The 24,435-nt window shown below is 40.9% G+C and overlaps 2 protein-coding genes across 2 annotated transcripts in view; one reads left to right on the forward strand and one right to left on the reverse strand.

The window, feature by feature from the left end:
• On the reverse strand, positions 1-3,557 carry LOC119728105. Its single transcript, XM_038200178.1, has 6 exons — positions 3,267-3,557; positions 2,580-2,651; positions 2,079-2,177; positions 1,096-1,227; positions 840-969; positions 1-451 (listed from the first exon to the last, which is right to left on the reverse strand). The coding sequence occupies exons 1-6, from the start codon at positions 3,555-3,557 to the stop codon at positions 426-428; spliced, it is 750 nt and encodes a 249-aa protein (XP_038056106.1). The 3' UTR covers positions 1-425.
• Positions 3,558-5,409: 1,852 nt separating this feature from the next.
• The window catches only part of LOC119728107, a 98,411-nt gene continuing 79,385 nt past the window's right edge, over positions 5,410-24,435 (forward strand). Inside the window, exons 1-5 of the mRNA XM_038200179.1 lie at positions 5,410-5,571; positions 11,548-12,716; positions 19,121-19,313; positions 20,139-20,299; positions 20,891-20,977. Of these exons, the coding sequence (XP_038056107.1) occupies positions 12,087-12,716; positions 19,121-19,313; positions 20,139-20,299; positions 20,891-20,977 (1,071 nt within the window). The 5' untranslated portion in view covers positions 5,410-5,571; positions 11,548-12,086. The remainder of the gene's footprint in view (positions 5,572-11,547; positions 12,717-19,120; positions 19,314-20,138; positions 20,300-20,890; positions 20,978-24,435) is intronic.

Genomic DNA, 24,435 nt, shown 5'->3' on the forward strand with positions numbered 1-24,435 from the left:
TGAGCTTTCCAATGAGACATCGCACGTAAAAATCGGTCCACGACAAGTAATCAATTAACTAAGTTCAACTTTTGAATAAAGAGCGTGGGACGCTCCTAATTCGTTCTGAATAGTGTGCGCAATTTCTGAACGGGAGCGCGCCATTTAAAACCACTTTTTAATACTGTATAAAGGCCGGCAAAAGTAAAAAAGCACATTTATTTGTTGCAGGACATTGTATTCCTTCAAATTTCGTTCGGAAGAGAAAATCATAATTTTGAAGAAAAAAAAACACGTATATACTTTAAGACACCTTTTCAGTTTTTACTTTCAGATTAAGTTACGAGCATGCACGTCGTTCTTCAGTATTTTAACTCCTCTACTCTGAAGTTCAGTTCCCTTTCCGATGTTGACGATGTATTGTACATGGCAAAGTCTCCCATATTTCAGGCGAGGCCAACTTTCTCATTTTCTGAAAAGAAAAGGAATATACCCAAAGTTTGTTTTATGATAAAACATTACAAGAACAAAAGTTACAATCGCAAACAAAAACTGTAAAAAATCTGGGCAATGTGATACGTGGTTTAATAAACTCATGAAAAACCTTTGTCTTCTCGGCAATAACTTTCTACCAATTCAGTTGAACATTTTAACTGTTCATACTCGATGTTCTAGTTCAAACAAAACTCCAATGGAAAAGAAACTATACTCGAAAACACCACTCAGAAACAATGCCTTGACGCTACAATCATGACGTTTACACCGGGCCAAGATGTTTTTTGCGATTGTTATTGGTCTATTTTGAGCAAGTGACACGTAGAAGCTCCTCCCACGGAGCTTTAAAAAGAGCTAAGCATTACCCGGTGTGGGCATGGGCGTAGGTGCGCTAGGCGTGGGCGTGGTCGTTTGGCTCACTGGGGCGCCATAGTTGTGGTAGGCAGGGGGTTGGCCCATTCCTCCTCCGGGTATGTACGTTGGGACGTACTGGATCTGTGGGTGTCGAAATACAACACAATAATGTTATCAAACGAAAAGAAATGTAGCCTTTTCGAGACAAAAGCAAATGGTGTCGCTCTTTATACAGCGAGCTGCTGTAAACCTATCAAAGGGCCTTACGTTGGTGTTGTTCGCCGTGTGTAGTTCTCCCGTGACCAAGCAGCAGTAGGCGGCGGCTACGATGGCGACGACCAGCTCAAACAAGCTGAGAAAGAGGTTGCAAGAGTTTAGGGCAATAGCGGCTACAGTGTCCTGTAAACAACACATAACATGAGGTATCAAACTAATTTGATAAGTAACGTAGCAGAAAATACCACGCGCAAATTGTATAACACCATGAAGGAAGCTTCCTTCCTCCATGCTTACACTGCGATTCTTGTATTATGTTATTAATTATTTGGTTAATTTAAGGGCGCATGTAAAGGACTTTTTTTTATACAATCCTTGAAATGTAATTCCGTGTCCCATTTAACTTAATTTCTAATCTTCCTTTTGCCATTTTGAGGGCATTTGGGTGCCTTTTTGGTTCAAAATTTCATACTCATGAGCAAACTCGTGATGTCATTCAAGGCAGAAACTTCAGTGTCACATCTGCAGTATACAAAGTCAGCAGAATTTTTGGGGTTTGCTGTGAGTAAAGATTTCTGCTTTCAGTGGTTCATTTGTTGTTTCAGTATATGACAGTAAGACATTGAGGAAACTTTATGCGCAAATGTTTTTCAATAAGCAGAATTTTGGGTTTTACAATGTGAAGAGAAAAGCCTTATCCGAAGAGTATGTTCTTAAAAGGGACATCACGGCAACAGCGCCCTCAGTTGCCAGGAAAAGCGTGAAGCATTTTAAAGCTTCAAAAATGTGTACTTTGCACAAATATTTACCAAAAAGGGATGCCTCGTAGATTTAATGCATTTTCGAGGAAAGTGTGCTACAAATATGCTCGGGTGTAAAATTCATTTCATTGACCCTTTTATGAATGGAGGATATCTCAGAAGCTCTAAGCCTTAAACTTAAGGAGGCAATGAAGAAAGGGGGGACATTTTGACCCACGGAGGTTGATGACGTATTATTGTTCCAACAATGAGAACATTTTGTTTAGCACTTACACTGATACGGATGTCAACACTGATCGATGCAGAGCTCAACGCGATGTTGGCGCCAGATGCACAGGCAGCAAGAATTGACATCACCATGCACGCAATAGCCTGTCCAAAGAATGGTAAATGTGGCCCGTTCATGGTGAATAATTGTTTTGGGGATGGAGGTTTTTTTTTAAACTGATCAAATTTGTAATCGTTATTTTTTAACAATTAAGCGGACAAGCTTAAAACTGACATGATAAATCAATTTATATTTTACCGAGAATGATACCTTTAATGGTTGTGCACAAACTTTGTCCAACTTTAGTGACCCCTAATGAACTACTACATAATTGGCATTTTCTCAGCAACCCAAAGTGATACTTTCATGATTTCTTTCAGTATGAAAGAAAAAGCTCTCAGCTTTAATCTGATACCCAAAACATAAAAATCCACCTATCCTTTTTTTTTAAGGCAAAGTTTTAGGGTTGCATTGGGGGGGGGGGGGTTCACCCCGCACTGTCTTACGTAGCCTTTGCGTCTAGCAGGAACGGTCGTCGTCACGGAGATTGCGCCCAGGATTCCAGCCGGGATGTAAAACTGCAAGAAGATAACATAATTGTAATTAAAGGTTTTGCGGTTTGGAAATTTAAGTATGGGTGAGTATGTAAACACCGGCAATCGTGGACCTAGGACAAAAGGGTTAGGGCACAAACAATACGTCCACGATAGACCGAACGTCCGCGATTGAAAACCAATGAGAGCTGTTACTCAAAAGTTAGAGTACAAACAAAGGAATGAGGATTAGGGACAATAGTAATCAGTATGCAACTATACTACGTATACACACACAAAAACTTGTCCTACTTTTGATCTAATAACCTTGTTGTGTATTGCGCCAAACGATCGAGGAAGTGTGCAATGACATCAGGGGTGACCCTGCATTCCTTCAGAGGTTTTTGGCGGCAGCACACGCCATTTGCCACCGTCTCCAGCGCTGTATCGATGATTGGATCGACGCCAAGTCGAAAGTGGCCAATTCTGAAAATGAGAATTTGTTTTCCCTGTGGCGTTTAGATCTCACCCTCTCTACTTTATGGTGTGTTTGTTGGGATTGTTTACTCCATGATAAACTTGAACGTTCTGAATGCAAGAAAACACAGCGAAAATTCGCAGGGTGTATCTTATGAATGGGGAAAAACAGAAAGAACGTACCAAAACCGCGCCCCAGACGGAAGCACCCGTGTAGTAAAGCGCACTCTTGACTACCAGGATACCAACCCCAATTTGGGAGGCCAGAGCGCCTAGAAGGACCTGTAATATCGCCAGCGCCTTGACCGCGCACGAGTGCCTGCTGGGCCGGCAGCTGGTCGAGGGAGGGAGGAGCGGTTGACACGGGCCTTGGTACTGAGGCGGTCCCACTGCGTACTGCCCGTACTGCTGCGGCGGCTGTTGCATGGGCTGAGGCCGTATGGGTTGCGGCTGAAAAGGCTGCTGCTGTTCCATGTTTAGCTTCGTGGCAACGGAAAAGAAAAAGGTTAAATATCAAGGATGATTTTTCTATGGAACAAGTTTAATTCCCTCTACATTAGGTTGAAACCTGACCTTTTTTTCCACATGGGTAATTCATTCATTCAAATCCACCTTTTTTCATGTTACACCTAGCCTGACATCTATGATTTTATAATTCTGATGCACTCCTTAACACAGTCGTCCTTCAAGATTGATTATTGCACACTACAACTCAAACAGGTAAAACCATCTTTTTTGGAAGTTATTCTTCATTTTACTTCAATGGCAAATAACAACTCGGGGTGGACTCGCACCTGCAACTCTGTGCCTGAACTAGAGTAATTGTTTCAAACAAGTTAATTTCGGCAAGGCACTTATGTGAAAAGGGGTATTAAAGTGATAACAAAAAATAACATCTAAATTTGCAAAACTTACTTTTATCAGAATTCACGCTTCACTTGCAAGGTAACCCAAGAGTAGACAAACTAATATTGATGTCGTGTACATGAGCCAGATATTTTTTACACGAAGCAAGACAGTCCTTTTGTCAGTGGAGTTGTCGGAAATCACGATTTGGCTGGCTCAACCTGGTATTTATTTCTTATACTTGGTCACGAGATACAAGCGTCAACGGAGCGCGTGCCCGAATGATGTCATTATACCAAAAAAAGTCTCTGTGGACTAGCTAAAAAAAACAAACAGTGCGTTGGTTGTTTTTCCTTTCAACTGCAAGTTTGTTCACCGTGTCGGTCTAAAGTTCGGTCGTCACATGCGGGTAGTCTACAGGTTATGCCAGTGGTGTGTTACAACTAAAAAGTGAACAAAGTACAATGTTTACTTTTTCGATGTGTAAGGAAACTGATTCAATGAACTTGATATTTCTATTGATCTTACCCCATATGTCATCGTTACAGCGCCCTCTATATGACCTTCTATATTAGCGTGTTCGATTACTTCTCTCGCGTTTACCCGTACAATTAACAAAGTAATAATTCCATAGTTAAACGTGCATGGGCAGTTATCTTTTGTTGGATGTCTCATCCCAATGTGAGTAACTTTGTATGCTACAAAAAGTCCTATATCGGGGTGACAGTATATAGCGTGGCACGGCGGCATTACGTCACCGACAAAAACATCTTTTCATTAACACGTGCGTTTGCATCGGTTGCTACGTTACCATTCAGCGCTCCAGGTTCAAGAACTGTTCAATTTTATAAAAATGGGTCTGGGAACAAAATAAGGAGTCAATAGAGGGCGTCCTTCGGAGTCCCGACACGGCGGCTTACAAATCTGTTTGCTTGCAATGGAGAGGTACAGTTGCCTCCATTTTTCCCACATCTCAGTCTATTTTGGATGTCGCCTTCCACAAAAAAACAACAAACAGATACCCTCCTTAATTCCCCACCCATCAACACTTATACCCCACCCCTTTTAATTTCAACCAGTGACTGTCCTTGCTCTATGCTGTCACGTCCCCCTCCAGCTCCCCAGCCCCCCTCTGGCCCCCCTCTAGCCCCCCCCCAACCCCTCCCAGCCCCCTCCCCCCCCCCCCCCCCAAAAAAAATTCGTATTGATTTTGAGCTCTCCTGTTTTTGATTATTTTACAGACCTTTTTTCTGAAGGTTTTTGCGCATCAGTCATTCACCATTCAACCATAAAACAATAATTAAATAAATAAATGAAAACGACTAATTAATACTTTAATTAATTCAAGACACAGCTGCCCCCCCCCCTCCAAAAAAATTAGAATGGTCACCTTTCTATTTTTGCCAAGAGAAAATAGAGAACTGTGGGTACCAGACTTTGATCGACCAGTGCGCGAAAACCAATGCTGGTCCGTCGCGTCCGATGTGTGTAGCATGCACGTATCCAAGCGAGTATCAACAGAACACGTACCGGAATCGTATGTTTAATTTATTTATCGATTGATTTGTGGCTGATCGGTCCAGAAGACACCATTGTTAATTCACAGGTATTCGTTCTGCACCGACATGCAGACAAGAAATAAGTAAGTTAACCGTTCCTTGCAGTTGCTCTTTTTATAAAGTTTCATTTTGTTAATTGAATGTTTATCGTGTCATCAGTCATGACATTCATTGTCATTGTCAGCATGGTCAGTCAGCGCAGTCACTCAGTTAGGCTACTCGGTTTATTCTGACGTGACTGACAAGTGACATGATTAACATTAAATTAACAAAATGAAATATTGACGAAAAGCCTCCTGTCATGTGCCTGTAAAAATTGAATTGAGACTTCAAACTTAGTTGGTGAAATACTGAGGACCTTGTATTTGCCTCATGAAAATTTTGGCATGTTTGGAGAATTTTTTTTTCAGCCAAAGACTGAAAGAGTGGGTAAAGTTGGCCTGATTTTGTTTTAGCATGTTTTTCAGCACTCAGTAAGCAAGGTCCCAGTCTGGCGAAAACCTAGCCCCATAAATGTAGCCAATTTACCTCCGTAAATAAAGGTCACACTTCCACCATGTACAAAAACATGTTGAACTTTGTCAAATTTTGATTTTCACATTTAGGCTTCGTTTGTAGTTTATTTTTGCTTTAGAAGCATACTCACCCTCTTTATAGGCTAATCAGAAAGTGCTGCCTCTTTGTCTATTTTTCGTGAAATTTCCAGATTCATTTGCACATGTTTGCGTATCAAAAATTCAACATGAAATTTCACGAAAATTAGACATCTGAAAAAGGCAGCACTTTCTGATCAGCCTATAAAGAGGGTGAGTATGCTTAAGCAAAAATAAACTATACAAACTAAGCCTAAACGTGAAAATCAAAATTTGACAAAGTTCGACATGTTTTTGTACATGGTGGACATGGTGGAAGTGTGGCCTTTATTTACGGAGGTACAAAATGTAGTCCAGTAAATTGGCCACAATGGGGCTAGATTTCCAGTAGCTACTCAGTCAAGGTCCCAGTCTGGTGGAAAAAAAACCCCAATCCGTCGTATGAAGCCTGCAGTGTATGCCACTGTATGTATTACATACATGTACATGTACACTATACATGTCCATCATTTTGTCCATGTTTGTGAATTTCACACTGCCCCCATCATGCCCGGCCATGTGGGAGTCACAGCCCACAGCACATGCAGCTTTGATTATACTGTAGCCTCCTAGTCCAAGTAACTTTGACCCTACTTAATCGCCTTTTTCAACATTCAGACATATGGTCTGGTGAATGTTGCCAGACTATGTCCGAATGTTAAAAAAGGAAATAAGTACATGTAGGGTCAAAGTAACTTCTGGGTTTTTTGTATTAGTTAGGCCAAAAAAAAAAAATAAGTCGGTCTCTGGTCAGCGCGCGCGTCGATTTTAATCATGCGCGTCAATCTTTTTTTTTTTCAAAATGTTCCGCGGTAGCTCCAACAGCGCCCTCTATTGCCGCACCTCCTCAATTTTTTTTTACAAAGAGCACCAAGGAATGGGAAATTGCACCAAGGCAAATGATCGAGAGCACCAAGGCAAATTATGGAAGACACCAATGTACGAGGACACCAAATAGCAAAATAGTACCCCACCTTGTCTGTACAATCCAAGCTTGAAGAAAAAAAAAAAGCCAAAAAAAAAAAAAAGCCGCGTCCCCGCGTCAATTCCGGAACTTTGGTCTGACCAGAGACCGAATATTTTTTTTTTTGGCCTTAGAACAATTAAGCTCCGACATGACTCCCATGTTTAATTTGGGCATTAACTGAGCCAGTAGCATTAAGCAGAAGTAAAGGCTTGTGTGGACCTTGATGGATGCTAGTCCGAGTAACTAGGACTCTACAAATCGCCTTTTATAACATTTGTAGATGGTCGCCGAGTAACTAGGACTCTACAAATCGCCTTTTTAACATTTGGAGATGGTCGCCCGACCATCTCCAAAGGTTATAAAAGGCGATTCGTAGAGTCCTAGTTACTCGGACTAGATGGATGCTGGTTTGGAATAATTCTTAAACTGATTGATGATCCAGTGAGACTGGTTAAAATTGGAAGGCTCAGATTTAATTGCCGTTTCCTTCCTCCATGGTTGATTGAACCCCATAGATCATTGCTGGTCATAGATCAACTTTATCCCACCTCGCCCTGTAACGAGGCATAGATACTAGATTGCATTTGCATCCTGGGCCCCACTGACACTTGTGGACAAACATATGTGGAGATGTTGCTTCCTGCACTGTAGCTGTGAAATTTAGAATGTTTTGCAACTTTACAGCTTCTTGTTTGCAACAGTAAATTAAGATTCAGGGCATTCCAAAACATACATACTTTTCATGCAGTTTCCAGTTGAAATGATGAGAAGTTTTTTTGTTATATCAGAAATGTTCTCTCGAAATTGCATAATTGTAATGTAGGATTGTCTGACTATTTTAGACCAGGTTATTTTGCTTCCAAAACAGCCCGGGATGTACATGTACATGGACAGTCCAACATGGGGTTTAGGCCAAAAATAATAATAAGTCGGTCTCTGGTCAGCGCGCGCGTCGATTTTAATCATGCGCGTCGATCTTTTTTTTTTCCCAAAATGTTCCGCGGTACATGTAGCTCCAACAGCGCTCTCTATTTTCGCACCTCCTCAATTTTTTTTTACCAAAGAGCACCAACAGTGACCAAGGAATGGGAAATTGCACCAAGGCAAATGATCGAAAGCACCAAGGCAAATTATGGAGGACACCAATGTACATGAGGACACCAAAAAAGCAAAATAGTACCCACCTTGTCTGTACAATCCAAGCTTGAAGAAAAAAAAAAAAAAGCAAAAAAAAAAAAAAGCCGCGTGGCCGCGTCAATTCCAGAACTTTGGTCTGACCAGAGACCGACTATTTTTTTTTTGTGGCCTTATATGTAAAAATATTATTCAGCGCTGAGGGTACACTGCTATGGCAGTTGGTAAAACCTGGAGCCTCTTTTTTGCCCAAAAGCAATTCTACGGCTGCTATATGCCCCCTATATTAATTTAAACACAACTTAAGAATTCAACAAGGCGAAAACTGTAGTTTACATTTAACAGCCTTTAATACTGCTTTTATTCTTTTAAGTTCCATATAACTAAATGGATATGTCGCATTTTGGGAAATGAACTCTTCAAATGGTATTCTTGGAATCAGACAAAAAACCCAATATTTCCAGAAAATAATTCTTGTCTCATTCCCTAGAAACTTTTTCTAGGGAGTGAAATGAGAAAATACGGTAGTTCTACAAACAAGAATACATATTTCTTTAAATAAGAAGTGGTATTACTTTGTAACTTTACATGAGACTCAGAAACATTGCAGTACAAAAAGAATTTGCAATTGAGTCGATCCCAGCGATTTAGGGTCAGTGTTGAGTTTGAAGTTGTTTGCAGTGCACGATGTTTTTGTTGAATGGGACGGTTGCCATAGCAGCCCAAGTTCAATGCTATTTGAACAGTGCTTTGTTGACGCGACGCATGCATGGTGCCGTCACTAAGGCCTATAGTACTATGTGTATTTCCAACTGACTGAGTGCCATCTGGCACATGCTTCGTTGAATACTGTACAGTGGTGGCTAGAAAATGATTAGTATCGTATGTATGTACCGGTATGCAGTTTTTAATTAAGGATTTTCCGTTTAGCAGTAGACTGTTTTTCTAAGGGCTGTGAAATAATGAAAACATACACTGCATGTAAAAGTACCATAGATTTCAATAAATCTGAAAATTAAATTAGCCCTAACCCCCTAGAGTGTGTGTGAAAAATTATATTACATTGTATGATTCTGGACTGTAATTATAGGGTTTACTATTAAGATAATCAGCGATAGAAAATTGCAATAACACACTTGTAGATAAAGTCTAAAGCAAGGCCAATGATGACCGATCGGTGCGTTGACTTTTGTTCATTTGTAAACTTCGCTAAATCGGTTTTGATAACAGTGAACTCAATCAGCTAAAAATTTACATGTTCTGGTACATGTAGATCAAAAAGCAATGAAAAAAATGTGTCACATGTGAAGAAGAGTGATTTAGGCCAAAACAAATTTATTTAAAAATCTGCTTCCCGTTTTTTATGCGAAAAATGAGAAAAAACACCTTTTACCCTTGACTACACGCAGACGCCTCCATATGACCGTACACAGAAAAATTGACCAAAAAAAAACCCTACCTACCCTATTAGCAATTGCCATGTAATCAGAAGCAGAAGTATTTTTTATTTGGCCTAAGAAAGTCCAGAGACAAAGAAGAATAGATCTGTTTAAAGGTATCTGGGATAATTTGCATTGAAATATTTTTTTCATTTGAACCGACAAAATTGCTCAAAATCTTAAGAACTGTGTAGTTTTAACTTGTTGAAGTTTCAACTCAGGGGATACTATTTATTTTGAGAAAGCAAACAAATTTTTTGGGGTCTAACAACTGGATTCCGTTGCTAATGCACGCAAAAAAAAGGGTTTCAGGCAGAATAATTTCACAGGGTTTCGGTACTGGTCATATCTTGACTTTGAATAAGGATTTTCTTGTTAAATTGGTAGACCTGTACGTTTCGGGATTATTGCAAATTATGTTCCTAAGATACAAGTGCCTTTAAAAAAGAGTGATTTTTTTCCCTTTTAGTGTGACTACCTGATGATGGCGATTGCAGTAACCAAGATTCGAAGATGAATACAATTTTTTTTAAACTGAACTGACAGCCCAATTGACATCCCTGTTCACTTACTCCCTGCCAACTCAACTTTTCCCTTAATGTATGTTGCTCCCCTGTACAATCAGTCAACCATTACTGACGACGTACCCTATAAGGGGCTTTTCAATAATTAACACTGAGTTAATTTAGGCCCATCAATGCCTTTTGCACATTTTGTTTATAATAAGTTGAAAGTGCCACAGAATACCATGGTAACGCATCATAACAGTCGAGGAACGAACATGGGTGACCGTGGAAGTGCACTTTATATTAATTTTATGATCGGTAACTATCCATTGTCGATTTCTGCACTGTTGAGAAAAGGTAAAAACCTTTTTTTTTTCGCACAGAAAAGCTACAAAGGAAGTGGGTTTTTGGAGTGCACTTTTAATAATTGCATTCGTCTTGTTTTTTTAACCAGTTCAGTTCGTGCCGGGATTATTTTGACATGACCGTCCCAGGTGCGCGATTGTTTTCATGAACCTCGATGCCAGACGGGTTCAGGCCATCATCTGTGGGTAGCACACCCTGATATTTCCAGCCTCGCTCGCTGCGAGCGGGATGCAGACAGATATTTCCGGCCTCCCTCGTTACGTGTTTATCCTTCATCTGTTCCGAATACCGCATTACCATTGCGTGATACACACGCCTTCAAACGTTAATTGGTTAATTGCGTTTTCTTGTTTCAAATTGCAGGCTGAACCTTGCATTTAATTGTGCTCATGTTCTGAATTACGGTATATTTCTTGGTTTCTCTAATTCTCTTGCGTTTTGTAAGAGTAATGGCTCCAACTTTTTGTGACAGAAAATGATTTTATTTCCTATTTCATGAAAAAAAAACCTATCAATTACCTTCATGAAATCAGTCTAATAAGGCATACACTATGCAGGTTCTTTTTAAAATTCATAATTAATGAATAAAATCTTGCTGGAACTGTGTGTCCTGTTATTTAGAGACATAGGATCAATTAGCTTTTTTTGTGCATTTTGTTCGTTTCCAATAATAACACTGTCACTCAAAATCCACAGAAGAATGTTCAAAACCTGGCTTGCTGAATTTTCACCTCAGTGGATGTTACGCTTTGCGAGGAAACAGTGCAGACCATTGACAACCTTTTGACCACAAAACACGATTTCGTCGCTAGCCCCCTTATTTCCAGTTGACTGCTGTTTGGAAATCATCTAGATTTCTTGATTTCTTCTAAATGACAGCAAGCCAGACGGTACTAAATAATGTTTAGTACCAGTACGATCATTAATCCAAGTCATTTTTTTGAAATAATAATTTGGTAGGTTACTTTTTGGATAAATGCCTGAATATTTTGGATTTTTGTCTTCTGTCTTTCAGGTAGCCCAAGGGTAGCGCGTCACATTGAGTTATGCGAAGGACATCTCAAGTTACCGATATATATTTGGGCCGAGCGCACAAAGTCGATAGCTAGTTTCCATAGCGATGATCTCCAGGAGCTGAGGAGCGGCGCATGCATGCATACTGCGCCTTGGAAGCTGTTGATTTCTGTGCAAGAGGAAAGAAGGGCACTAATCACGATGCCTTCCCTGCACGTACACACACTGGGCAGACGGGTAGGCAGATGGGGAAAAACTTGTGCAGTCGCTGAAGATGCGGTCGCCATGGGCACAGGCAGAAACACAAGATGTGATTGCAACCAGCAGAATTAATGAACCAGAATGCAACAGGGTTCTCATTTTAGTCTTCCACGGTGCTCAGTTGGTATGGGAACAATCAAAGAAATTTAGAGGGCCAAAGCTGTTCTGATTGGTCGGCGGGAGCATGAATATTCAGTGACTCTCATCAGTGCATCAAATTGATCGTCTTTGGGGTCTGTTACCGGGCAGTGATATTTTACCTTCGGAGCTTTTCGAGGCATGCCAAAGAAGATGGAGCCTCCGCCGAAACAGCAGCACCACCCCAGCCTGGCCGACCGGGTGACCGGCCGGGCCAAAGTCGTCACTTTCTACAAGAGCGGCGACAAAAACTTCAAAGGCATCCAGATCCCGATTCGGAAGAAGTACAACTTTGGCACGCTTCTGTCTGATCTGGACAGGGTCAGCAACTTTCCGTTTGGCGTCCGACGTATCGTGACGCCCACAGCCAGGCACGATGTGACCGACTTGGAAGATTTCGAGGACGGCAAGATGTACATTATGGCGCCCACGAAGAAAAAACCCAAACCGTTAGACTTGGGCGGCATTCAGGCCAGACCGCCGTGGGCACACCCTAAGTCCCTGCCGGGTAGTGGCGCAAACAGCGCCGATTCAGAACCCTTGTCGCCACGGAAAATGCAGGGTAACTATGCCAGTGGCAACCCCAGAAATTCGGAGTCCAGGAACCTGACTGTGAAGAAAATAATGGTGATGCGAAATGGGGACCCTCACAGTAAACACATGATACTGTTGAATCGGAACAGAATCCCGTCTTTTGAGGCGTTTTTAACGGACATTGGAGAAAGCTTCCAGTTACCGGCACAAAAACTCTTCACTTCAGATGGCCTCAAGGTATGTACCAAATTTTCTAATTTTCTCTCGATATTTCAGGTCCTTTTTAGTTTTACTAATTTATAAACCCCGATTCCGGCGATTCACAATGCAGTGCGCCACCAAGAGTTTGCCACGGAGAGTTCATTTTTCCCAGTGCATTGTGGGAGATGGTCGACAGATTCGCAGCGCGGGACATTTGAAATTGTTAGTTTTTTTCCGGTCAGTAGTTTCGTCAGCGTATGATTCGAGGATCTGTTTTCCCTTTTCTTTTCTTCTTATCAATATGGTGATTTTTTGTAAGGCGGCAGAACGCTATGCTCCAATCCATAACATATTAGATCAACTTGTCTACTGACACTCATTCAAATGGGCCCTGTTTTGTCGACCGTAAACTTGAAAAATGGACTCTCCATGGCAAACTCTTGGTGGCGCACTGCATTGTGAATCGCTGAATTGTGAACTTGTAAAAATAGGTGTGTAAAATGGGGCAAAAAAGCCGCAATGGGACTATTTTGCTGCCAAGTTCTGAAAAATTTTGAAATTTGCCACGACCCCCCTCCCCCTCTCCCCTCCCCTCCCCCTCCCCCCCCCCCCCCCCCCCCCCGATGTCCAAGAAATATCAAAAGATAAAAACAGACACAGAAGAAGCAGGCCTATTTGTGTAAATTTATGTTCAGAAAGCCTGTGATGACCAGAGCCCTGGCAACAGTGCATTGTGGAAATGTCTCGCTTTTTTTTTTGAGAGAGAAAATAAGGAGAAAAAAAACCTCCCACGTTCAGAAACATTCCATTGCTGCTAATGTGTTACTGCGAACACACTGCAGAGGATATTACACACAGAAAGTGCTCCGATAAAACTGACTCAGCACTATGTAATCAAATTAAAATTTGATTTTGAGCTGTTCAAGTTTACATTTGTACACACTTAAAAAATTTGGGCCACTTAAAAAATTAGTCTGGACAAATGTATAGGTGTCTATGGTCAATGAGTGGTTAAAGTTAATGTCTGAAATCTAACTGAACAACATTAGATTTCAACATACAGTAAATAGACCTTTTGCATTGCTGTTGTCTTGGAGGGAATTCTTTGTTGCAATTGTAGTTTATTAACCATGCTAACCCTACCCTAACTCCCTAGATGGTTTTGCTAGAATGCAACCTCAATCCTGCAAAATCCTCCAAATGCCTCCATACAAAAATTGCATTATACAGCCTCAATCATCCCAAATCACCCGTCATTTCTTGAATTCTTGAATGTGGTCCTTTGAGGAAGGGTGACCACTGCCTCAATTCTGCAAAATCCTCCGGCAATCACTGTCAACATGTTGAGGCAGAGCCAGCGACATCCTGGAGCAGTGCGGATGATTAAAAGTATCTAGGCCTAGATTTATGCACGGCTGAGCATAAACAACACAAGGTCCGGCCCAAGACCTTGACACAGTGCATCCTGCAAAAAATGCTACACCTTTTGCCTCAATCCTGCAAAGAGGATTTTGCAAAGAGGATTTTGGAGGATTTGGGAAGGCTAAAAAAAATAGGAATAAGGCCAAAAAAAAATGTCGGTCTCTGGTCAGCGCGCGCGTCGATTTTAATCATGCGCGTCAATCTTTTTTTTTCCAAAATGTTCCGCGGTAGCTCCAACAGCGCCCTCTATTGCCGCACCTCCTCAATTTTGTTTAACAAAGGTCACCAAGGATGGGGCATTGCACCAAGGCAAATTATGGAGGACACCAATGTACATGAGGACACCAAAAATAGCAAAATAGTAGGCCCCTACCCCACCTTGTCTGTACAATCCAAGCTTGAAGAAAAAAAAAAAATGAAAAAAAAAAAAAAATCTGCGTCCCCGCGTCAATTTCGGAACTTTGGTCTGACCAGAGACCGATTATTATTTTTTTTTGGCCTAACAGTGACAGAATTTTTAGCATTGCCGACTTGTTACACATTTTCGAAAGAATGCCGGATAAAACTACTTTTCAAATGGTGGGCGGAGGAGTTTGTACGACATAAATCACTCACAAACAGCTCAAATAGAGGCTGTTGTTATCCTTATCAATACAAGATGTTTAAATTACTTTAAATGTTGCGCAGGTGCGCCAAGTTTTGTGAAATCGATCGTTGCTCAACAATTTTGCTGTCTCGCGCTCGTGACGCAAGTTACGCACTTTTTCCTTGTTCGGCCGCTTTTTGCATAATAACTTTCACGAGCAGAATTTAATGGATTATGTACATTTTGTACATTGTCCATTGAGTACACTATGATTTGATGAGTTACCACCACCTGAGAGAAACGTTGTGAAAATGTGCGGTTAGTTACCACGGCAACAAAGGAGAAATAATGGCATTGCGTGCCAGCCCTTAGACAATTACCGTTCCCTGATTTTAGATCTATGCAGATTACTTCTCAAGGCTGAAAAATATGCAGACGAGTGAAAATTGGCTTATCTCACATGAATGCCTGGTTACCTTGGTTACAAGGACAAGAAATTATTTAGAGCTTCGCTTAATCATTCTTCAAAGTCAAAGTCACAAATTTACTGATAAATGTATACATGCAACCGTGACAATGGGCTCAATTTCGTTGCTCTGAATGTGGAAGTCTGCTCAGCAAGGAATTCTTTTGTCAAATGAGTGTGGCCACAGCGCTTGTACAAAAATTAAAACCTTAACCTACAGTACAGAAACAGAGTTACACTGTACCACAGGCAGATAACAATGTATAATGAATGCACAAAGCCCAACATACATTGTATGTACCGGTACATACATAGAAAATGGTTAGTGAAGCTCCCTAAGGCCATGCGCGTCGGCAAAATGAAAAAGTTTTTTTTTCAATGAAAACCGCGACACTCACTGGTTTGACTGGAATCCTGTTGCTGCACAATTTTAATGTGTTTTTAGATTGGGTTATGGTCGAGAATAAGCTTTATGTGGCCTATCTGGACTCCCATATATTTGCACTAAGTTTAGTCGGACACCATTTGCAGTCATCAGCTGACATTTGAAGCAAAAAAATCAGGTAAAAAAAAAAAAAAAGCCGCGTCGCCGCACCACTTTTTGGGCAAGCTCCATACCAGAAACCGGAGACTTTTTTGTGGCCTAACGTGGCCCTTTTTGACATTTCCCTCAACTTTCCTCATGTACATGTACTGTTGCCAAACCTTTTTATTGACAAACTTTAAATTAATTCAGTTAAATACTGGTACAAATATGTACTTTTACCTTAATAATGCTTGTTGTCGAACCTGTACGTGAACAGTTTCAGTGTCATGAAAGTTTAGTCCGAAAATCAAAAAAAGGTGGCGTCTGGAAATTGGGCACAAAATTAGCCGAGCGTTCTCTAACGTGGCACACTTGAACAAATCTGGTAAAAGTGCCGACTCAACATTTAAGGATTTTTTTCATTTTGAAAATTCCCAACAAATAGCATTCAGAACCTTTCTTTTTCATTGTCTGAGAAGTTACCAAGTAAGTTGTAGAGTTGGTTACTGGTACTGCATCCCATAATCTGGAATCGGTCCCTGAATCCTAACATCAGTGGTCAGGTACTCAGGTGTACACCCAGTTTTGATGCACGCCGCTATTAAGCGTAACAGTTTTTGCTGCATGTACAGTGGAATGCCGCTATACCGAACACCGCTATAACCGAACATTCGGCCATACCGAATATCATCCTTGGCTCCAGGTTTTAATGTACAAAACGTACCGAACATCGTTGTTGAAAAAAGTCAACAGATTAACTCAAAACTACCGGTTGTACATGTATTAAACACTGTTTGGGCCACTTTTAATTCCTGAACATCAAACCACCCATGGTTACATCGTGTTTGAATGTTGAAGAGCGATAGATGACTATTATTTCCCCCAAGGAATAAAGGGAAAACCACCCGTTGCTAAAGTTTTGTGACAACTCCTTGTTGCTCGTGCGGGAAGTGAGAAATGCCAGTTCAGTGACTTCACTATTGGCCTAAAGAGGGTACCGGCGCAAAATCGCTTTTACTGAACGATCGTTATTGTGAACACTTTCTGTGGATCCCACGATGTTCGTTATAGCGGCGTTCCATTGTACTTTTAAGTCTGATAATATGTACGCATCATATTTGATTTGAACATGTACATGTACCGGTAGGCCAATACATGTAGTGCACTGACTTGGCTCTTTTAATTAATCAACGTTCCTACCACATATATGTATTTGTAGTAAGGAACACAATACACATGTCTGCCGTTGTGTCTTGCAGTCAATGATTTTACAAGCATGCACGCGGATGTATTGACTGGTACTCCACTTACAATGCACTGCGAGTCAGTGCATACTTTGCATGCAATAATTGTATTATCCTGCAATAATGATGGTATTGTGTATTTATCACCATGGCAACATCATGGCTGAATGGGAATCGCAGATGCCAGAAAGTGCTCGCCGTGGTTATTGTCTGTCGCACGCATTTAAAACGCCGAGGTGTATAAATTTCATCAGTGTACAGATCGCATTAGTGTACAAGGGCACGATAGCCTGCTTGCTCGAACAAGTATTTGTACATGTAGTAAATTTCTGTAGAATTTAAGAAACAATGGCAACGGTTCTCCCTTCAGTTCGTACTACGACAAAAAGAGGTGATACAAACGGTAAAACAAAGAGACATGTCAAGAGAGATGCAGGCACTGAGCCAGAGCATGTCGCCAAGTCTAGTAGCAGAGATGGCATGAAGCAGAACATTCGTCAAGGCGGAAAGCGCGGCCGTGGAGCTGACACAACAAAAAGGAACACAGTTCCTGAAGACGGCAAAGGCATCAACGAAGCCACCAAAGATGGAGAGAATGCGGAGAATTGGGCGGAGCGAGAATCAACAAAAACCGATTCGAATCTGCCGGACGGTTCGGGTTTAGAACCATCGCCGGCGCCACCCGTTGTGCCGAGTAATCGAGTTGCCATCAAGTTGGTGATCATGAGAAACGGGGATCCATTCACTAGGAGAATCCTGCTGGTCAACAGGACCAAGATCCGGTCGTTTGAGACTCTGCTGGGCAACATTGGGGAATGCTTGCAGCTGCAAGCTAAGAGGCTGTATACCGTTTCTGGTTGTAAGGTTGGTTTTTCATGGCGCCATGTTTGGTGTACACTGTACAATGTACGGTGCATCTGTACATGGCCGCCTGGTCTGCTTCTCTTAAGAAGTGACTCAAGACACTTTCATGTCGAAAACTCTTTTGATAAAGAAGTGAGGGGTTTTAATAATGTTTTAAACTCAGTGTCCTCTACATTATGTGTGTTAGGTTCATCATGTTGTTGCTGAGTTTGCATATGTGCTGTAAATTAGTGTAGATTTATTGATGAAATATTGTGACTTGTATACTACATACATAATTTACAGTGTGTAAAAATTGTATTCCAAATGTTAGATAAACGTTGCAGCACACATAAAAAAAGTTATGATAAAAACTAGATACATAATAATTAAAAAAAAAAACCAATTTTATTCTTGCATAAAATAGAAACAAAATAGAAAAAATACAGTTTCTTTGTGTACAATGGTGCTTCCTATTAGTACATGTACATGTAGGGGTGTGCATTGGGACCGGGAACCCAAGAACCCGACCGCTGATGTCAGGAACCGGTTCCAGATTATGGGATCGGGTACCCGTAACCAACTTGACAAATTACTTAGTAACTTCTCAGACAATGAAAAAGAAAAGTTTGAATACAGATGTACCATTTGTAGGGAATATTTCAAAATGAAAACCTGGCTACGTGAAAATCCAAAGACAGATTAAATATATTTTCACGCCGGACAGATGACGCTTGCGAAAGTTGCTGTCTACACCATCAAGCTACATGTTACTCGTCTCTTCAGACAACTTCCGGGATTTGAGTTTTTGGGTTGGGTCTCTTTTACGGGTACCCGTGTTTTTAGGGTCCTCGTTTACAGCATTAGGCCAAAAAAAAAAGTCTCCGGTTTCTGGTATGCGCGCGCGTCGCCGTAGCCATGCGCGTCGGCAAAATGAAAAAGTTTTTTTTTCAATGAAAGATGATGTCTCAAAACTGCCAAACTCACTGGTTTGACTGGAATCCTGCTGCTGCACAATTTTAACGTGTTTTTAGATTGGCTTATGGTCGAGAATAAGCTTTATGTGGCCTCTCTGGACTCACATATATTTGCACATGTTTAGTCGGGCACCATTTGCAGTCATCAGCCGACATTTGAAGCAAAAATATCAGGTAAAAAAAAAAAAAAAGCCGCGTCGCCGCACCACTTTTTGGGCAAGCTCCATACCAGAAACCGGAGACCTTTTTTTTTTGGCCTAACGTGTAAATGCACACCACTAGCACATCCTCAGCACACAGATGTACCCATCGATGAATGTTTTTGTGTAGAGCATGGACAACACAACTTTATAAAGTACTATCTTTGTTGTTTCAGGTTGAGAGCCTGTCCGCCATCTTCAATGGCAGCGAAGAACTCTTCGTGGTCGGGACCGGCGTGGAGAAATTCCGGCCCAGCAGCTACAAGGAGAACTCGCCGTTCAAGCCGTCGTCGAGAACGCGGGAGTCGCTGCGCCGAAAATCCATGGACGAGAGTGACCAACCGCCCCAGAAGATTATCAAGAAATCCAGTGAGTTGTGTGCTTTTTGCTAGACTACTCAATCCACTTTAACACTGTATATTGTTGGCTGATCTACGATAAAATGCACAAAGTCCATAGATGATCCGTGGCCTCGTGGTTAAGGGCACTGATTCGTCATGTTCGTGGTCTACGGGTAAAGCTGCAGGTTGTGGGTTCGAGTCCTGGGGTCAAGGTGGGTGTGCCCTTGGGCAAGGCACTTTGTCACTCATTGCTTCTCTCCACCCAGGAGTAAATGGGTACCTGTGAGGGCAGAGATGGTTATTGTGACTGAATTAGCTTCCTTGCACCTAACAGGCAGCATCGAGCTGTATACTCCCCAGGGAGCTGAGATGGTATTTGGAATGTTTCATGTGCCCAATGAGCAGGAGTAATAATGATGTAGCGCCTTGAGCACCAGTCCTGGTGGATACGTGCGCTTTATAAAAACCCACTATTATTATTATTATTATCCGTCACAGTCATGTTCGTGGTGCGTCAAAACTATAATATTGGCCACTTGGTGCACCCAATGATCATGACGATATTCTGATTTTTTCAGGATAATGTAAAATTACGGGTCAAGATGTTTACATGTACCGTATTTCACGAAATCGATTGACCGAAAAAGACTTTTGAGCAATATTAAGTCGACAGTAAAATTACCATTGGCTCTGCTAGTCAGAAGCTTAAACGAGTAGAGCCATGTGAACAGGACCATGCCCAAAGTTTTGATGCCAGCTGGTTTCAAATCCTGTTCCGGTCAAATTCTTAACTCAACATTTTTTTAGTCTGTAGTTATGTTGATCCTTCTTTTTTTCTGTTTGTCATTTTTAGGGGGGAAGTTTCGCGTCTGGGTCGCCACCAGCGAGAGTCCAGCGGCAGGCACGGATGCCGTGGTGTCCATCACGGTGTACGGCGACAAGGGCAAATCAGACGATATAGTCCTGGGCTGTGGGAACGGCCGATTTGAATCGGCTAATGAGGACGAGTTCAATGTACGTACAGGCAGATTTAACCAGGGGACATTAGTTTTAAAACTTACAATTTCTTCTTTTTTTGACATGGAAGGGAGGGGGCGGGTGGAGAATAGTGCTGTATCCTTAATGAGGCGGCACAGTAGTTTCTCACATGGAGTAGACCATCTTAAAAAAAAAAAAAATAGCAATAAGGCCAAAAAAAAAAAAATATTCGGTCTCTGGTCAGACCAAAGTTCCGGAATTGATGCGGCCACGCGGCTTTTTTTTTTTTGCGCTTTTTTTTTTTTTCTTCAAGCTTGGATTGTACAGACAAGGTGGGGTACTATTTTGCTTTTTTGGTGTCCTCATGTACATTGGTGTCCTCCATAATTTGCCTAGGTGCTTTTGATCATTTGCCTTGGTGCAATTTCCCATTCCTTGGTGCTCTTTGGTAAAAAAATGGAGGAGGTGCGGAAATAGAGGGCGCTGTTGGAGCTACCGCGGAACATTTTGGAAGAAAAAAAGATCGACGCGCATGATTAAAATCGACGCGCGCGCTGACCAGAGACCGACTTATTTTTTTTGGCGGCCTAATTTGACTTATTTTTTTTCTTTTCCTTTTCTTTCTAGATTAACGTGGGCAATATTGGCGACATCTACAAGATCAGGATCGGGCATGATGACAGCACCGAGTTTTCTGGCTGGCTGTGTGAAGAGGTACATTGTAACTACAACATATATATAATTAGAAAAGATGAAAAACTATAGTCATAGTATGCACATCCATATTGTGCACCTGTGTTTTTATGACTCAGCATGAACTCTTTGAGCATTCAGCTGAGTTGACTAAACTCAAAATTTCAGACCGTGCAAGTATTTATTCCTCCATCCTTACCCCCTTTCAATGGTAGGGTAGATCATTTGCAGCTATCCAAAAAAGTAACTGACCAAATTATTGTTAAAAAGCTGTCTTGGTTTAAAGATAGTAATGGCACTAAACACCCTGTGAAATTATTCTTTCTGGCATGCTGTCATTTTGAAGAAAACAAATAAAAGAAGGCCATCTCCAAAGATGCGTCAAGTGACGCATTTTTTTTGGAAATTTTCTTTAGTAGTTGGTTTGTAATTGGGCGAATCTGTGAATGGGTGTGCACAAGCGTTGACACGACACACACGAGGGCATGGTTGCTATTACTCGTCGGTTCAGTGCGTGACATCGGGTAGCTGCAATCGGCTGAATGAGAACGTGTTCTGGACGCTCATTTCGGGCTCGAATTCAATATTTGACTCGGCAACTTTTGAATTGAAATTGAAATCCTAGAATGTTGTTTTTCGCGGAATATAGGGCCTACAGCATTCACTGAGCTAAAACTTCATCAGGTTCCATTGTCAAGCACCTGTCTTTAGATTTTGAGCACCTTTGTTGCTTTAAACGAAAAAAAATAAAGCACAAATGACAAATGATCAACTCTACTTTTAATACCTCCTGAGGAGGAGATGGCTATAGAAACTGACGGGATGTACAACATAGTTACAGGTGTACATGTGCATTAATTGTCACCAAATGTCTGTTTAAGTTCAACCTCCTCTCAAAATTAAATCTCAGCCGAAAAATTGCGTGAGAATTTCATGAAAAGCTTTTTGAATAGCCAACTTTTTTGGGTTTTGTGCTTTTAGAAATGTTCTGCCGCCACTGGTCTAATCAGACTGTTTTGTTGTGACCGAGTTTCGTTGGATATTTTTGGAACCAGACACAACGCACACAATTATAAGAATCATCCCATTTATTTGAACCAGTGTTCCCTTCGTCAACAGGCAGCTTTTAGCTTCACCTTTAGTTGAATGTGGGTTTTAGTTACTCTTCCAAAAACCCTAAAAAATAAATGTTATCTCAGCAATACCGCATTGTTTGCTGTCAAACTGTAAGCAAATTAAACTATTATCCCCAAAATGCTGCATCATTTGTTCACAAAGCCTACAGAAGCACAATTTCAGCGCAGAAACAAATGCTAGAAAATTATCATATTTTTATACACAGGGCAAGCTGTTGGCAGGCTGTCTGTTTTTTTAATTATGAATGTCTAACCGCCGATGAAATATTTATTAGTTTTTGTCAAGGCCAGAATTCATGATGCTTATGAATGAGAAGGTGTGCGATTTATGTGCTGAGGGTTTTTATTAGTAGTATGAATAATATTGATTTACATCGGCTCAATATTTTGTTTTTTACACTTGACTCGCCAACATATTGAAGTAGAATTAAGGTAGGGACATGTTCCACACAAAAGCCAACAATTCTATGGATTCTTTCCGACTACGAACAAAATAAAATGAAATAATTTTAGCACGGAAAAGCTCTTGCAGCAAGCTGCTGTCTATACAGCCTTTCTAAAAAAAAATGGTACAATCAGAAAAAAAATTGGTTAAATATGAAATTTCAAAATAAGTCATTCTTACTTGGCATAATATTAAAGAACAAAGACTGGGCTTTCCAATAGTGTTTGTTTGATCTTATTTGCTTTTGTCAATTCAGAGATATAATCAAAATAGTGCGATACACCAAAATCAATTTTGTGCCACTTTTATGCATGGGCAGAGTTGTTTCGAGTACTGTGCCATGCTGTCTTGAAGCTCACAAAAGATTGCAACTTGGCAAAAGAAACAAACTCGATTTTTGTGTTCCGCAGTAAACTGGAGTTATCTCTGGATTGACAAAAGCAAATGAGATGAAACAAAAAGTATTGGAAAGCCTGGTCTTTTTTCTTTAATGTGATGCTCAAAACGACTTACTTATGTTGAGATTTAACAATTTTTGATTGTACCATTTTTTTTTAGACAGGCTGTATAATAAATGAACATGTTGTTTTAAGAAAGGTGCTATGCTTTTTTCTATCGTAATATGTGAAACTTGGTATGAACAAAGTTAAAATTTCCTCGCATTTTGTATGCAAATCATGCACATGACGCAAGAGAATTCGCCTGCAGAACTACATGTAAATGGTCTTTCAAACTTAATGTCTGAATTTGGAAATTGGATCTAGTCATTCAAAGCTACAATTTCATTTAAAACCCCTCACCCCTTCTCCCCCAAAGTAGATGAAAACAACAACGATACCTCACTTTAAAGCATGATGATTGCCCAGTTTTCGCTTGAGCACTCATGCCTTTCCATCGCTAATAAGAATGTAGACATTTACTTGAAGTTTGTCTGAGTGCACCTTTAATAGTAATATAAAACACACGTAACTGGTTTCAGTTTTGTGTTTGCTGTACATGTATATTCCATGGATACATAATGATAATGGCCCACTAATGGGCCTAATATGCTCTCTAGAGGCAAGCATTACTCTTTTAGGCTGCAAAAAGCCTTCCAGCTATTGGTCTAATGAGTTCAAACTGATGATTACAGCTTCTTAGATACTCTTCTGAGAATGAAAAACTGTAACATGTGCATGTACATGTCAACCTCGTCCTCAGTGCTTACTTTATTTCCAACCTCGTTTCCAATAGTTAGCCCTGGATAGCAAACTTTTTTCCTGTATCCTGATTCGATACCGCAATTGGCTAGTAATGGATTTACAGGTATATCGTGTACTTGCACAACGTGCAGTACGTTTCGCGATCATTTGTAAACGCCTTCTCGAAAATATTCATTTCCTTTCCAATTTGTTAATATTAATATGAAATGTGACACTGCATGTTGTCTCGTTAAGATCGTAACAGTTTAATTAAAATAAAATCGTGTTTTTGTAACTCATGCCATGCTCGCGCTGCGAGAAAATTGATTCTGTTTTTACCCCAGACACCGCATACAAAAACAAACGCAAATGTAAGGCACGGGCAGGCACCAGACTGTTCCTCATTTGCATACGTGTTCAAAAATCTTGCACATGCAAATGATCCAATACCAGGGTGCGAGAGTAGGTAGTGGTGGGCGCGTACTGCTCGACACCCTGGGGACGAGGTTGATGTACAGTACATGTACATTTACCGGTACGTGTACCGGTATGCAATAACTAACTGGGTTCCCAATACATTTTTAGCTGCAGGATAGCAGCTCAACAAATCAACGAATCTCTCTGTTAGTCCGTTAGTTAGTTATAAATGTTGTCATTGGCTATTGCTCCTACATATTTTGACCGATTTCAACCAAACTTTGTCAAAAGTATCAGTAG

This window comes from Patiria miniata, unplaced genomic scaffold (genome assembly GCF_015706575.1).
Source record: "Patiria miniata isolate m_02_andy unplaced genomic scaffold, ASM1570657v1 HiC_scaffold_20, whole genome shotgun sequence".
Taxonomy (NCBI): Eukaryota; Metazoa; Echinodermata; class Asteroidea; order Valvatida; family Asterinidae; genus Patiria; species Patiria miniata.